Genomic DNA, 16,511 nt, shown 5'->3' with positions numbered 1-16,511 from the left:
TGGTAATTGCTTGTACTTAACGACTGTATGTACACATGCTTACCAGCACAAGTGTTGCTGGTACATGTAAGACAAAACACTGTAACATTTTGCAGGAGACCTGTTTGAATGCGTAGAAGACATAAGCTATTTGCAACAGAGTGCCATGACGGTATCCATCTTCAAAGAGTCATCCTTTATGAATTCCTTGGAATGAGTCTTTGTGTTTGAAGAAATCGTTCCTCGTCTTAAGGAATCTTATCTGCCAATTACGCCGCTGGTTGTCATGACGCATGCCGACTCACCTGTTCCTGCATGTGAAGAGATATTGTCTCCCCTCCACTTTAGATGGTGCGTCAGTCGGCCGGCACTTGAATACTGCAGGCTCAATGTGCCGCCTTGTGACCCGAATGTATCTTTAACAGCTATCAGCATCTAATGTTCTGTGTACGCCTACACACTTTTACTGCCAAAGTCTTGTAGATGGAAAATATATCTATACTACATCCCTGCCCAAAAACAAGGCTAGGGATTTGATTACATGTATGGCCAGCCTGCTGACAAGACTGAGGTCAAAAACCAAATATTAAGTTGAATTAAGAGTAGTACAAAACCTGTAATTAATATGCTTTTAAGTCAGTTTCAATAGCTCAGAGCAAGTTACAAAGAGAATCAGTAGCTCAGCAAATGCAACAGGATAGACATATAAACCTCTAACTACTGCACACAAACATAACCAAGAAAAGCATTCTTGTCAGATTCGTACCTTCTTCACGGAAGTAACAAAAAGTAAAGTTGATTTAAATCCAACTGATCTTAAAAAAAGATATAAACACATTACACAACTACCCAATAAAACTATGATATCCATAACCCTGGCTGGGCAGTTAAAATCTACCTCTGGAGGAAGTCATGTCTTGGAGAGTCTGATGAATAGATGATGGTGTTGAAATGCAGCAGGATTAATTGAAGTGATTAGCTCTGCCACCAAGGTCTGCCAGTGGTTGGCCGATAATCAGTCATTGATTACACAAAACTTATGTGAGTACGCACACCTCCAAGACAACGTGGTTCACACATGTTAAGGACGATTTGGACAGAAAACCTGCCAGTTTCACATTGATATTCTCAAAGGTACATATTATATGCTAGTAGGCAATATTACAATGTAGATGGTCTTTTGTATGATGAGAGCATGGACCAAGCCATAAATTAATAATAATAACTTACAGCATGAAGGTACAAAGCAGGGCTGTGGCTGTCACCAGCTTTTTTTGTCCCATTGTTAAATTTGTTTGGGAGCCTTTGTTTCTACTTTTCTTCCAAAAATATGTTTTCATCAATTTGATAACATAACGTTAAAATTTTTTTGTTGGACGATGTAAATTTTGGTCTGAACGAGCAAAGGGTCCTGAAGACAGCAGAATTAGAATAAAGAATTGTAAGAATTACCATGTACTTAATGTACATCATAAAACTAAGCTTTTTTGTGAGAAAGACACAGAGAGATGGAGATAGAGAGAATTAGAGAAAGAGAAAGGGAGAGAGAGACAGAGAGCAAGAGATAGATAGATAGATAGAGAGAGAGAAAGACTACAATTAATTTCAGCAATTTTAGAAAAAGTACCCATCGATGTTACGAGATAGCTATGACCTTTGCTGTAAAACCTGACGGGAATTTTTCCGACGTGCTCTTAATTGGTGTGCCGACCTTCCGCGGTCGCATTATACATTTCACACATGCGGATCAATACTCTGACACCAGTGACTACACTAAAAGGGATATTCGTGTTTGAAAGCCTCCGACTTAATGCATTGGTTAAACCGAAGGCGGCAACGTTGTAAAAAAGGACAATGATTTAGGGCATCTAGATCAGAGTCGGCTGTCTGTTTCATCTGTCGATAATAATTCATGATGGACATTCATTCAATATCAAGAAATTATCAATTATCATTCAATTCTGCACAGAGGAAATTAAGATGACAGCGCAGATAGGTGTTAAGTTAAGTAACAACGCAGAAAACAGAATCTTCAAAATGTACATCCATGAACTGTACAATCAAGACAAGAGTTTGAAGAGAAAAAAGAATGTTGAAAAAAAGCTACAGAAGCATGTTTGCAGTGTGATGCTATACAAGTTTTCCCTTCAAAAACTGAAAACATAAAACCCACTGCTATTTCACAATTTACAGTATCAATATGACCCTAATAAGAATGATACTGATATTTCTTGCAACATATTGACTACATAAATCATATTTAATATATAGCAATAGGGGCTAACATCTACAATAATTGCATAAAGCATATCATTGAGAAGAGAAAGCTTCCTACAAAACCACTTCTGTAACCTTTGCACAGTTCTTTTCCAGACGATGAGGCTCCCTTGACATAATGTCCTGTATGATTGGTTCTACCTCTTTATCTTCCTTTCCTACTGAATGTTGTACTCGCTCCGGTGTAATAACCTAGATATGCAGTCAATCGATACGCCTACCTCAAAACTCGAGAGATCATTGAAACAGTGCTAACATGTTGCATGCATACCAAAAAATGTGTGTCAATGATGAGAGAACTAATTAGTTTATAAAAGACACTGTTCATTCATTCATTCAGCCATTAGGCTAACTCTAGTGTAGTGACTGTTTAAACCAGGAACGTAAAAATACGTCTGCTTTGCAAAATTTTTTTGAGTGAAGGCAAATAATTCTCCTTCCCTGTAAAAAACAAAACAACTCATAATGGTAATTGCCATTATTCAAGTGGTCTTTAAATACCACAAGGTTTGGAAAGAGCAGTATTGACACAAAAAAATAGTCAAACTCAAAGACAAATGAAAATTGATGTCGTGCGGCACCGGGCGGCTTAGCGTTTCACATTAATCTACGGAGATTACGTCTGGTGTCTAAACGCTACTGGGATCAGGCCGCATTGACCAGAAGGTGGTAGAAAGGGATCCGCATGAAAGCAAAGTTTAGACAGAGCCCAGACCGCATCGAATGCGGGTATTTGCGAAGGCGGTTTAACGTTGGGAGGTTGGACGTTTGGCGAGCCCCGCTAACCATGCGAGCATTGATCCATGTAAGAAGTGTCCCCTACAGAAGGTTAAGCTAAAATCAATACCAGTCACTCACACGGAGGGCAAACATTTCTTACCATGACAAATATTTCCGATAGATATATAATGGCCTGATATTGTCTGTGCTCACCACAAAACCGGCACGGTCAGCGTCCATTATCGAAAATTCCCTCCGAAAAGTGTCTCGCGCGCCGAGAGATTTAACAACCTGATTTTGGTCAATATTATTACAGATAGAGTTTCCCTATATGCTATGCCCCATGGGGGACAGTACAGTAACGATCACAGCGTATGGTGGTATCGTAGCACTTTGCCTTTAATCTGGAAAAAATATCAACACTGTAATATACGACATAGCCTAATCTCTACTAAAGCTATATCCACCTGTACATTACATACAAAGCTTCAATAATACTTCATGGCACCCTAGCTTTAAAATAGAATTCTTCACTCCATCAAAAGAGAAATGCCATTGTGCAAAAGGTCATCCTTGAAATATGGTCGCCAAGATAATGGGGATCGTTTCAAACCCTACATAGTCGAATTTTGATAAACAGCATCCTAATAACAAATGAACTCCTGTTACAAAAAAAAAAAAATCCAAGTTCCAACTGACATTATTTCCAAGAGATCTGTCATTTACAATGAGAAATTCATATTACGTTAAAGAATAATATCATAGCAACCAGATGGTAAAATATTGGTAAGGTGGAAGGCTTGACCTTTGAAATCCTCCCGTTTAGGCAATTATGGCACTACATTTCATTTTGAACACATGTATGTATGGCGTATGTAATAATTGATGACATCTATTTGTAGCTCCAGCTACTATCACTGCTACCAGACTGACTCCCCGCATATTGGTTGTTAGAATTGCCAGTGGCGTCCTCCAAAGCCCGATTGCATTATTTTCATTCCATTAAGCTCTTCTGGAAATGTCTACCATTTGGTCTAAAAACATGAAAAACCTGTAGTTTTGTTGTAACAAAAAAGACATTTTCGACAGGAAGCGACGGAATCAAGACGGATGCAAGCTGACTGCTAACACGCGTCGTTGAAAAATTGATGAAATAACTTTACGTTTTCAATAGCCATGATTCATGTGCTCTCCGTTCCGGAAAAAAATTGTCAGACAATCTAACCTAAGTACAATATTCTCCTGATAGCTATACACTCTATAACTGCTAATCAATGCACAAGACATGATAGTAAGTATAAGTGAGATTAGAAGCTGCCGTGATTATTGATAAGTAATGGGAAAATTAAGATACTTACGGGAAAGCCACCGAAAGTTAGCTCCATCGAAGCAGCTCTTACAAGTACGTAAAGAGCTTTAAATTCAATATAGTGTAACAGTAGACGCTGCTCAAGCCGAGAAGGCGTTCACTGTTTGTCTTTCCTCCAGTGACTTCCCTCACAGAATGATATGCTCTTTAGATCAATATGCTGCCGAAAACACGAGCCTTCTGATGAATTCAGAATCATCTGCGGGGATATCACAGCCAGCGCAAGGTCCATACGCTAAATAATTGAACACGTGAGAAAGTAATTAAGCATACTTGTGTGGGTGCGACTACAACCAACGCCATAAAAATAGAAATCAGAGAGGAGATGGGGGGAATGTCAATGGTGAATTGTAAATGGACAGACAAATTGTGCTGCGACAATCGAGACCAATTAAACCCATGGATAGAGAACAGGCCATCCTATACTGATAGGGCTACATCATCCATTTTTCATGATCTATACACATGTATCTACATATTGAAAATGCTTTCTCGGACAGAAAAAGGAAAGAACATACTGTAAATTTTTAAATTTTTGCAGTAACCTGTTCACCATAAACATACAACCACAGCATAAATTCTTCTGTCTGCTTATCCTTGTCTTGACCACACACACACACACACAAAAACCAGCGCAAACACTCTTATTTCTCCTTTCCGGAAAATTAACTCCCCATAAACTTTTTACAGTGTATTAAAAATCTGGAAATTCTGAAAACAAAGTAAATTACCACGTGCATATTTCATTAACTAACCAAACCAGTATGCTGAGTGCTTGCTGCATCATTTTTGCATAAAGACAGTTTATCTCCAAAGACAAGACCGGGATTCCATTTTCAGTCCGTGCGATGATTCAAAAATTGATTTGTGTGTTCCCATTCCTGTTTCCATGCAGGTAGACTATTTCAACACTGTCCTTTGGGAGTACATACCCAGCCAGCTTCCATCAAAATTTCATACGGCATTCATGTGGAATCTTATGATAGCTCCACATGTACTACACTACACTAAATCACACAATTGTCTCCTTGTTTTTTACAGGTATGGGATAGTCCCTTTTAGGCAGAGCCTTTCCAAAGCAATATAGACAAGAAGAAAAGTCAGACAGGGACGATGTGCAATGCTTAACAATGAAAGATCCACCTCAAGCGGGATAGTGTGATCGATATAGGTAAATGGAACATGAAGATGAATAGGCTTGGAGGAGACACAACTGGGTCCTCTCTGTACATTTGACCCTGATTCAGGATATCTGGGGACAAATCATTAACACCACCTGGAGAAGAGGACAAAATAAAATAATAGCACTCTCCAAGCAGATGTTGGGGTTGAACTTTGTCACATTTCAATGTTGGAAAACATAAATTTTTTGCCTAAACATCAACTTTGAGATTTAAAATAAAACCACAAAACTAACTTACCAGTTGGTAACGTCACCTTGTGGTTAAGGTTGTTGACTTAGAATAGGAGCATAAAGACTTAAAGGTGATGGTTTGAATCCCTTTGCAGACTCCAATGCTGTACCCTTGGGAAAGGCACTGAGATGTAAAGACATGGGTCTTGTAGTTGAGGCAGACTCACATCGGTAAGTAATAGATAGAAGATGGGCTTGGCTTGATTATGTGAAAATAGGGGTTGCCCCCCCATGCGGGGGTTCCTTTAAGTTACTGTTACACCTAAAGCCAGGCAGTTAACTGTTGATGCAAAACCCTTTCTTGAGAATTATGAAGTTTCCTTTTCCGATCTCATTTGTTTTAGACATCAGATGTGGACATTTTGAGCAAGACATTACATTTAAGTTTGAAGTAAGAACATTCATGTACCAATTTCATGTAATAACCATACCCCAACAAAACCAAGCATTGGCAAACCAAGACTTCCTATTGACGGTCTCTAAAAGTCAGATTAACAGGAGCATACGGGTAATGTGATAGCTGCTCCTACGAGTGTAAAAGCCTCAAATGGATCCCCGGCCCGCGTATACTCCCAATAGGCTATTCCAACATCGAGATTCATAACCATGTGTCTCCCCGTGAATACTAACATAGTCGTTACTAATGCGACGTTCACCGTTACATGAACACTTGGTATGAAAAATGACAAATCCATGCCGACCTTTTGATTACACCAGTCTTTTTGAGTCACATCGCGATAGGAACAGATCGTTCATTATCTGAAAAGGGGTGACAATCCAAAAATGTATCCAAGTCCTGCATTATTGTTTCAACGTGAGAAATTATCACGAAAAACGACCAAGTAAAGGGCATACAAAATTACAAGATTCAATGCACATATGAGGTTACAGTGTTGTTGTTTTTTAACCACAAGAACCAGGGGTGACATTATAGCTTTCAATTGGTACTTAGAAGACCTCAACAGGATATAGGTTAATAATGGTAAAGTAGGTTGAATTGAAAGCGTAATGCTTGAGAAAAAGCATGACTCATTACTGATGCAGTATGGCTTCAACAAGTTGTGTTTAAAGCTGCTTTCGTGCATGTTTGTTAGGTTCTTGGCAAAAGCATTACTGTGAATCAATGAAGAAGGTTCCCTACTCCAATTTTTCTTATAGCAGAAGGCCAAATGTCTTTGGAGTGTCCCTGCAGTCAAATCATGCTCCCGATATAGTAGACATCTAGTGTTGTAAGGTCACGGAGATTACATTTGTAACCAGGCACTTGTGAAGCTGGGCTGTGCACTGTGGTATGTTTGATGTTCACAGATGTCACTTTAGAGTATAGATAACAGTCATAGCCTACAGGTCTGTCTGTCTGCATCAAATGTAACCCAAGCTGAAGCACAGGCTCACTCCCAAACTATACACAGTAGACAGATATAGATACTGTTACTTATGGTTCCCGTTCATGTACCTAAAATGGTCTGGGTATATTTACAGTTGCTTAAGCGTTCCCTATACGTGTTTGCTGTCACCTTACCTAGGACAAGCACGTAGTCTGTTTGTGACCTCTATGGTAAACACTGAAGAAAATTTTGAAACTGATCATGAAGCGTCCCTGCAATTATGTGGACAGCTGCTAGAAGGCCCAAACTTATTTCACTTCTCTCTGAGCACCAGTGCAATCTACCACCCTAAACTAGTGACCATGTAGCTTGTTCAGGGTCCAAGATACCAAGAAATGGAGGTTATGCTGCAGAACCGAAGACAGCCACTAGGGGGTCCCAAATACAATAACTTCAATGGAGGAGCGACAATGGGCCTTCTAGCCCCTGACTGCAGAGGTGTGGGAAACCTCTGCAGTTCAGGTAAATTCAGGTCTGCCAATAGAGGCCGTAAGGTTGAGACAAATCAAAGTAAATGTATATCCTTCTCTCACAGTCTGAGCCTGGGGTTTGTTGATGGTTTTGGTGGCGACAGAATGCCAGGCATTGCCAGAATGTCTACACCGACACATATATGGCTCTGATGGGAGGTCAAAGGGCAGATAGGAACAGCTTTGATCCTGGGCATTATCACCATGTAGCCCTTGGGTTCACAGGGTGCTCCAGGGTTAGTGTGGTGCTGTTATCTTATGAAAGCTCATACAATGTTTTGCCACCAACAAAAAAATCTGCTATATAAATATTGCATTACAGAAGATAGTCATGTCTAGTAGGAAACCCATGATTGAAGACAAACTCACTGCAGGAATTTCAAGTATAGGCTAGCCTATACCCGGCTATAGCTACCAAAATATGAATCCCTATTCCAAATTCTAAAACTAAATCTTAATTTCCTCAGAAAAACATGAGAAACATCTTATACTTAACATTCTCTTCTGTCAGCATGTTTGGTATTACTGTATCTCCTTTACAATCATTGAGATATATCATACAGAATCTACTTATTAATTTCAGAAAGTTTCTACTATTACTTCTTTCCCACATTTTAGGTACATACAGGTACTTTTAATCCCCCTATCCTCCCTTCATTTCAACTATGCTGACACAATACAAATACATCATTTTCTTGTTTTCCTTTTCTTTCAAGTAACAGGTCCACCCTGTTACAAAATGAACTAGCCTGCATATCATCTCCTTCCTTCCAAATCATCCATACAAAAAAATCAATTAAACCTGAAATTAGTTCAAGTCCACAGGACCTCTCTGCCTGCTTCATTAACTGAAAAGAATACACGATTGAATGATGCTTTAGAAGCAGAGGACTTGATAGTCACAACCACAGACTTTAACGGCCCTTCATTCATCGGAGATGATGTTACCCTAACCCAGGGGGACACCTCCCTTTGACCCAGCTCATTCCCCATGGAAATCTAGTTGTCAACATGGCCAATGAGATCCTCATTGTTATTTCTGCTGAATGCCAAGGGCATCCCAAGGTTAGGTCTACAGTTGCACCAGCCATGTTGTGCATATCGTACTCATGATCAGATGACATGTGCATATATATTACACACATGCTGCGATATCCATTCAGACCATGTGTCATAATTTCAGCCTTTGCTGTTCTTGAACTGGCATGAAATTTCATTCTATGAACACTTCTGGCTAAATGTTTTAAAAAAGTACATTCGTGTGGTAATTTTTAGGAAAATCAGATACTGTTATTCTTGAAATCTTGGTGTTGGTTTTAATACATCTATGTTTTTTTGCAGTAACTGCTTGAACGAAAACTTAAACTAAAACCAGTGTTTCTGCTTTCGAAAGTCTGACAAATCCTCATCTTAGCTAATAATATCAGAATCCAACTTACAGCTGTTACAATATGAAAACCCAATCTGTGTACTTCCAGATGTAAATCATATAATCATCATCTACAAACCTAATTTCAGCATGGTAATGACATGTATCTGACAATGAACAGAGTACCTGGAAAGACACTATGCAGGGACGTCAATCTTAGCCTCTGTATTTAAGGATCAACAAAATCAATAAAGTCATACATTGTACCACTGGAACAGAATGGTCATCCTTCCATGTATGTTATTAATATTAGAGCTATAGACATATTTCAGCATATACCATCTACAGCATGTTAAACAACACACCAGCATTAGGGCACCATACTGATGATTCGGTAATGAATATGTTCAAAACCACATGCCATTTCATACAATGCTTGAGTACCTGTTACCTACACTTGTGTGCTGCAAGACTGCACAGGGTGACTTCCAAACGCACAGCGTATGCACGTGTGTCCACTCCCGCACTTGAAATTCCCAGAAGAGACACTGTTTTGTCCTGCCAGCTTAACGCAACTTATGAATACCCTACCAGGCTTGGGCAAACTCTCGCTGACCCACAGTGGCCACAAGTACCCCTCTCTGCAGCCCACTTCAAATTCCAAACTGGGGGAGTGACAGAAACACCTGTCTGGTGCTGAGTTCCATCTAAACGTTCCCCAACCAGCCACACAATATTGCTTTGTTGTCACAGACTGCTTTGACAGTGCTGAATGCAAATCTGCCCCTGTGTAAGTGTGACAATATGCCAGCCCCACAAACCAACCTCTGTCTGGTCCTGGTGAAATATCATCGCCCTTCAAAGACCCAGACATATTGGGATCCTGTTTATGCTGAGGTAGACATTTATCTAAGGAACCTCCCTGGATTTGTTTTTATAGAGGGTCTCTCTGTTTGCTTAGACAAATCCCTGTTTTCTTTTTTAAGTTTATAGTATAAAAATATGACTCTGGTTTCCTTGGGCCTACAAATTACAAGTTATGGGAACAACATCTAGTCAAAACCAATTACATCTGAAGAATAAATGGACTTATTTCTTTTTTAATATACAGGAAACAATGTTTACACAAGTGCTTCTAAGACAATGTCATTACTTGTTTGCGACATTCCCTGGCTAATTTAGAGCTCAAAAGTGCTGCCCTTTTTCATACCAGCTCCGTTGACAGGAGATATCTCACGACCAAGTGTTCCAGTCAGGGATATCGCAGGGTTCAAATGCCTGCTTTATCTTTGAGAGGACCCTAACCTTGACCGTGACATGTGGTAAGACTTTGAAACTTGACCTCAGCATTAACACACACCACAGAGTGCCAATGTGTGATGTAACACATCAGAGTGCCAATGTGTGATGTAACTCCTCACCATACTCTCAATGGGGAAACTCATTTTTGAAAAGCTTGTTTTGATGCCTTCAGGAACTTCAAAGCTTAGGAACTTATTTGAACTTCAAAGCTTAGGAACTTATTTTCTCAAGATTAGACCTAAATCCTTACTTTGTTGCTACCTTTCCAAGAAAACTGGCCTCTCCCTTACAACTTTGCACCAACAGTGAGGAATGCTCAGACAACTCTTTTGGTGGAGAGGCTTTGGCTACGACACAAAGGGCACTTGTTCTCAGACAAATTCCTCAGCAACACCTTCTAGCCTCACTGGTAACCTGCCAATAGTGGTTGGGAGCTTCTCCAAGAAACGTGGTACATGAGACATAGTAGACGATTGTTCCTGATTGTTATTTCTAAAGGGACTAGAGGGGGACCACTCCTGATACCAGTCATTCATTAATCTCCAACTTGTGTCCATGCAGATCCTACCAAAGCCTAAGATAGTATCAAAAGCTACCAGAGGAGTGAAGCTACCTGTAGCCAAACACACTCCTAGGTCGGCTTCACTCCTCTGGCAGCTTTTGATACTATGTTAGGCTACTGCAGGATCTGCTTGGAGATTACCGTTCGTCATCCAGCTACAGAGAGGAAAAGGCACAAGGATGGTTATATCCCTCCAAATCTTGGTATATAATACTTGGGGTTGACACCTGGAAAGGTAAATCAGTCATTTCTAACTGAGTTGAAGTGGGATGCTTTTCCCAGTAGCTAGTGGTAGTGCATTGCGGCTTTCTTGAGCCTTGCGCTTTTCGGGTCACCCATCCTCTTCTTGACAACTGTGTGTTGGGTTCTTTTACAAGCAGCAGCTAATGCAAGAATGAGCTAGCTGTTACCAAGGCTTTGAAATAGAATAGAACTAGAAATCAATTTTTACATAATTTCCCATTTATAGTGGTATATCTATGAACCCAAATATGATCATCTTTTTAAACACATGCACTGTGATACTATATCTATAAGTAGTTACAAAATATAGCCAATCAATGGCAGCTCATCCATTATTTCCTTCCTCCTTTCATGAGTACCATTGAGGTATTAAAATGTTCATTTTATCTTTAGTTTAATGTTCAAGGTTTTCGCAGCTACCTCTTTACTACAAAATCCTTGTGTCTTCTACCTGCCTACCCCCTAGTTTCAACTGTCAAAAAGGACTGAGAACACATAGGCCGATAGGGATACAGTATATAAAAAACAAGAGCAAGAGGCTGTTATTTATATATCCTCCACCAACTGCTGTGTGACAATCACACACAATAAACCCATCACTGGGAGGACATTATCTCCTGGAACCACACGGTGAAGGCCTAATTGTTTTGAAATTTGAGGTAGAATCTTTACAGCAGCACAGTAGGAGACACTGGAGTTACAACCCACACAGAACTATTGGTAATCCTCAAAACAACAGGGGGTGAGCGTAAATCTGGTGGAACAGTTCATTTCTTCATGCTCACTGAAAGAAAACAGCCTTCTCTCTTTTGGCACAGTAGGACACATCAATGTTGTATTACTGTTAGATATACAAAGTACCATGTGCAAATATCTAAATCTTCATTCATATTTTGAATGGTACTAAAACATCAGGTGTATGAAACATATTCAAGAACTTAAAGCATTCTCAGTGACTGATGGATCTTTTAGTTTTCAAACAGTAGGAAGTATTCAGTCTATCATTCTGAATGTATGAATGAACAAACAAACGAATGAATGAATGAATGATTCCTAATCCTATGTGAAAAAAAATGTATGTGAAAACCACTTTCCCACATCTCACACAGACAAGACCGTGGGGGTTAACCATTACCCTAACAAGGGATTGACCTTCCAGACCAGGGGGAGCCCCACTCAAGTGTTGATGTGAACTGCCCCTTCACAACAATGGACAATCAAAGGAACTCCACACAATGACACAGGATCGTTTCCCATCGGGACTTTCCCCTTCGGTCAGTCAACTGGGCAGTTTACGAGAGAACAATAGGGTCAACAATGGCACAGAGAGAAGGAGACCCATGACAGAGGGTCAATCTAGCACTGTGGCCCTTGACACCACACCATGTGGCTGGTTACCCCAGAAAACCGCTGGACATCTTTCACTGGGAAACCTTTGAATGGGAGGCTCTCGAGTGGCATTACTGCCATTGATCAGTGAATCCCTTATCCATCACTGGCCATTGATAAGGGACGCAAGGGGAACTGTTATTGAATTGAGAGTTGAGAATGAAGTATCTTGCTCTACACTTAATTTCCTTAAGAACTTATGGGGACAATTCTTAAAATCTATCATAATGAATAACAATTTTTTTAACCAACAATCTCTAAAGCTCTGCAACAGTGCTAGTGCCAGGGCAATGGGCATGTATGGAGAAGAAACGTCCACCACTTAAGTTAACTGCAGGGATGTCTTTCAAAAGAACATGACACCTACCGAAGCAGCAGAGCGTTACAGCTGACACATAATCACTGACGAGAAAGATAGTAAATGCTAGCTGCAAGCAACGTCTGACTATTTCCAAACTCTTAATAAGTTAATCCAGTTGCTTCAATAACTAGATCCACATGTATTGCCTTACAATTACATAGAAAGCTTCTAAATATATATTGTGGGTTGTACTTTTTGTTACAGTGTGTGATAGAAACACGAATTACTTTGTAGTGATTTTGTCTCCTAACATCTGCTTGAATATTAGCATCAAGCTACAAATAGCCTTGGACTGGAGCAAATTTTGCTTACTGTTGCCAACAAATCCACAGGTAACCCTAACCAGCATCAAACAAGGTGAGGATAAATCTAATCAACCCTTCCACATATCTGTTACATGTGGAAATACTGCCTGGCAGGAAAACAAGCTGTCTTTAAATCCTTATTTCACACACAACAAACAGGATGGACATTCCACATTGATTTACCCAGACTGGTTTAAATTATTTGGTCTGCTAACTGTTTCCATCCTCCTAGACCACATTATTGACATAGCTGACAGCATCGGAGGGGTATACATGCCTGTAGACAGCATAAGACAGCACTTCTGATAACGTTAAGAGAAAAACTAGCTGAAATTGTGTCCTTGCACCCAACCAGCAAGATTTGCTTGGTAGAAAAAAATAAATAAGACCTCAGTCAGAATTTGTTGACTTTTGCTAGCTTTCTTTCCTGTTGTGTGTTGTCCAAAAGATGCTTTGTTATAAAATCAAAAGATAAAAATTCAACTTCTGTGTCAGTGTCTCAGATCTGCTACACATTCAACTAATGTAAAATTACACATATACTACAAAGGTGAACAGACTTTGACTTTGACTTTATTCAGATCCACTTTTAGCTATTACAACAATGTCAAACAGACGATCATTCAGAGTGACATACTAAAATGGGTAAAGGTCAAAATCTAAAGGCATAATAATTGTGACAAAGGATAATGCTTTTCTCAGCCAAGCTAATTGGGACACCCCTACTCTTGTCAGAACCATGTTAGTTCCTTTATGTACAGTGGTTTGATACCTGAGGCCAATGTCTGAAGCTCCCCCATACATTTGAAAAGACAAATGCAACAATTGCAAGGCCTCACTCTAATACTAAGTCTAAATCTCTGCAATGTCAGCAAAAAGGACTCATACTAAGCTGTTGTTAAGTTCATAACTTGATCTAGCACCAACTAAGATGACAAAATGCATACTCTAAATTATACATATATGCATCGTAACATTTTAGGTCATATCTGTGTACATAGTAGGGTCACATAGACACGTGTTAACCTTTGCCATATTACTGATGACATGAACACCCTAAGCAGGGTTCTCCTCAGAATTTTTTAGTATAGTGGAGGGGCTGGTAAAAATAACCTGCACCAACGCGCTGCGCTTTCATGAAAATGGGTTCATTTTGCAATGACAGAGTGTCAAATACTACAAGTATAATATATTGTTGTGATTCCTTTGTTGTGAAGTGGCAAAACGACTATTGTTTTGATCATCGCTCATTCACAAGTTTTTGCAGACAATGCTGACTGGAAAAGTGATGCCACTTGGCACAAAAATCTGTGAATTGTCATTAATCTTAGCAAAACTAACAAAGAAAATAGGGAAGAGACACACTAAATTTGAAAAGTAGTATAGTGGAGCTGGCTAGGAGTATAGTGGAGGGCCTCCCTTATTCCATCCTCTGGGGAGAACCCTGCTAAGGCAACAGTTACACATAGTTTTAATGATGGTAGCATAGTAAGTTGTCTTACTGTGTGCTACAAACGATAAATAACGTACTCCAACAGTTTCAGTGTAAGTGTCACACTCATTATAATATGTCTTATGTGTATCCTTTGGAGAACGGAGAAATACCTCTGACTCAAAGGACAGATATCATGATGTAAATAAAATAAAACAATGATAAATCTTGGCGGAAAATTGTGTCCACCTACCAGGTTCTTGATGCATGATGACACCCCCTTTGGTACAGGAATTCTTGATGGCTTGTGCCTGGACTCCGTTTTGTGTGGTGCAGTTTTGCTGACCGGCGGCGTCCTCTCCGGCGTTCTCATGGCTGAGGAGGTCTCCGGCCGCTCTGTCTCGGCCGGAGGAGAGATGGCCCTACTGGTGCTGGGTCTGGTCAGTTCCCGTCCCCGCAGTTCTAACGTCCTGCTGAATATTCTATGGGGGCTTCTCCTGGGGCTGGTTCCTGAGTGGCAGATGAGGCTCCCACGGTTCAGCTCCAGTATGCTGGTTCCCACACCGGGGACTCTAGTCAGGGCTTCCAGGTTGTCAAAACCTCCCTGTACCTGGAACATGAATTAGAGCCAAACTTTAGGAGCTATATTATAAAAGTACTGTATAGCAAGTAAGAGTCACACTAAGTTGGAAATGGTTACATAGCACTGAGAAAATACTACAAGCTAGATTTGGTCTTCTTGCCTTACCTTTGCTTTTGTTATAAGTTCTCACAATCTCAGAATTCAATTCTTAAGTGCTGAGCCAGTACTTATTGACAGAAAAGTGTAATTCAATCCCACTTCTTACTCCCAAACACTTTCCTTTCCCAGTTCTAAAACATGTTGGCTACCAGCACCAAGACATACCAGTGGTGGAGGCCATGCATGACGAAAGCAGCAAGGCTGTAGAGCTATGTCTACTGCGTCAGACCACAAACAACATCTGGTGGAGTACTACAAAATGGCAACATGGTTTGGTCTGACTAGAGCAACTTGCTTGTCATCATAGACCATTGACCACACTGCGCCAATAACCCCAGACAATACACTGAGATCACTATCCAAGATTGCTCGATGGGGGTTGTCTGTCTGACTGCTTTGTTGTTTTGGGGCAATACACATTTAGGGAGGTAATAAAGCACAGTTTACATTATCATCTACTAGATTTATCTTGATCAATTTACTGAGTCAGACAGTATGTAAACAACAAAGGTGGAAGTAAACAGAATGTAGTTTAGATTTGGGGACAGATTGAATTATTTCAAAAAAGTAAACTTGATGAAGAAATCTAAATTTGTCACAGAAGTGTATTCCTATTTCATTATCTATATCAAATTTACTCATTTGCATTTATCATTTGTATTGTTGTTTTCTTTTTTTTAAATTCTTACAAGTTACATGTCTGTATTTTAATGTATATTACCCATTTCTTATTATTGTTGACTTGAAAGGAAGTCAGAAATTATAAAATTGTAATCTGAAAGGGTGAATAAAAACAACAACAGGAGACTGTAAATTATGAGGCTGGGAGTTACTTTGAGCAGATTACCACCATTGTCACTGAAGTGTGAGGTGTGATTTTTCCCTCCTGTCTACATAGCGACATTTTTTGCAGATCCGTGAGAAACAGTGGCCCTGATGCATGTGAAAGAAAGAGTTTATTTTACAACAAAGCTAGAAGAAGAGATGTCTGTTCCCATGGGACCCAACATCACCTGAGTCTTCACACCCCTTTGTCTCTCCTCCTTCCTTTGTCCCAGTCCCAAGTCACAGTAACTGTTTGTGTTCGTGTTACGGCCACAGTTTCCCTTCTGTAAAACCCCATGTATTTTAGGCAGACCAGCCCGATACTAGGGCCTTTGAGAGGAATCAGACACGGAGGCCAAGTCAA

At 39.9% G+C, this 16,511-nt stretch overlaps 1 protein-coding gene across 1 annotated transcript in view; it reads right to left on the bottom strand.

The window, feature by feature from the left end:
* The window catches only part of LOC118419079 (F-box/WD repeat-containing protein 7-like), a 34,728-nt gene that overhangs the window by 17,020 nt on the left and 1,197 nt on the right, over positions 1-16,511 (bottom strand). The window contains exon 2 of the mRNA XM_035825359.1: positions 14,834-15,190. Coding sequence (XP_035681252.1) covers positions 14,834-15,190 — 357 coding nt within the window. The remainder of the gene's footprint in view (positions 1-14,833; positions 15,191-16,511) is intronic.

This window comes from Branchiostoma floridae, chromosome 7 (genome assembly GCF_000003815.2).
Source record: "Branchiostoma floridae strain S238N-H82 chromosome 7, Bfl_VNyyK, whole genome shotgun sequence".
Taxonomy (NCBI): domain Eukaryota; kingdom Metazoa; phylum Chordata; class Leptocardii; order Amphioxiformes; family Branchiostomatidae; genus Branchiostoma; species Branchiostoma floridae.
The sequence above is the reverse complement of the archived record's forward strand: the minus strand, read 5'-3'. Positions and strand labels throughout refer to the sequence as shown.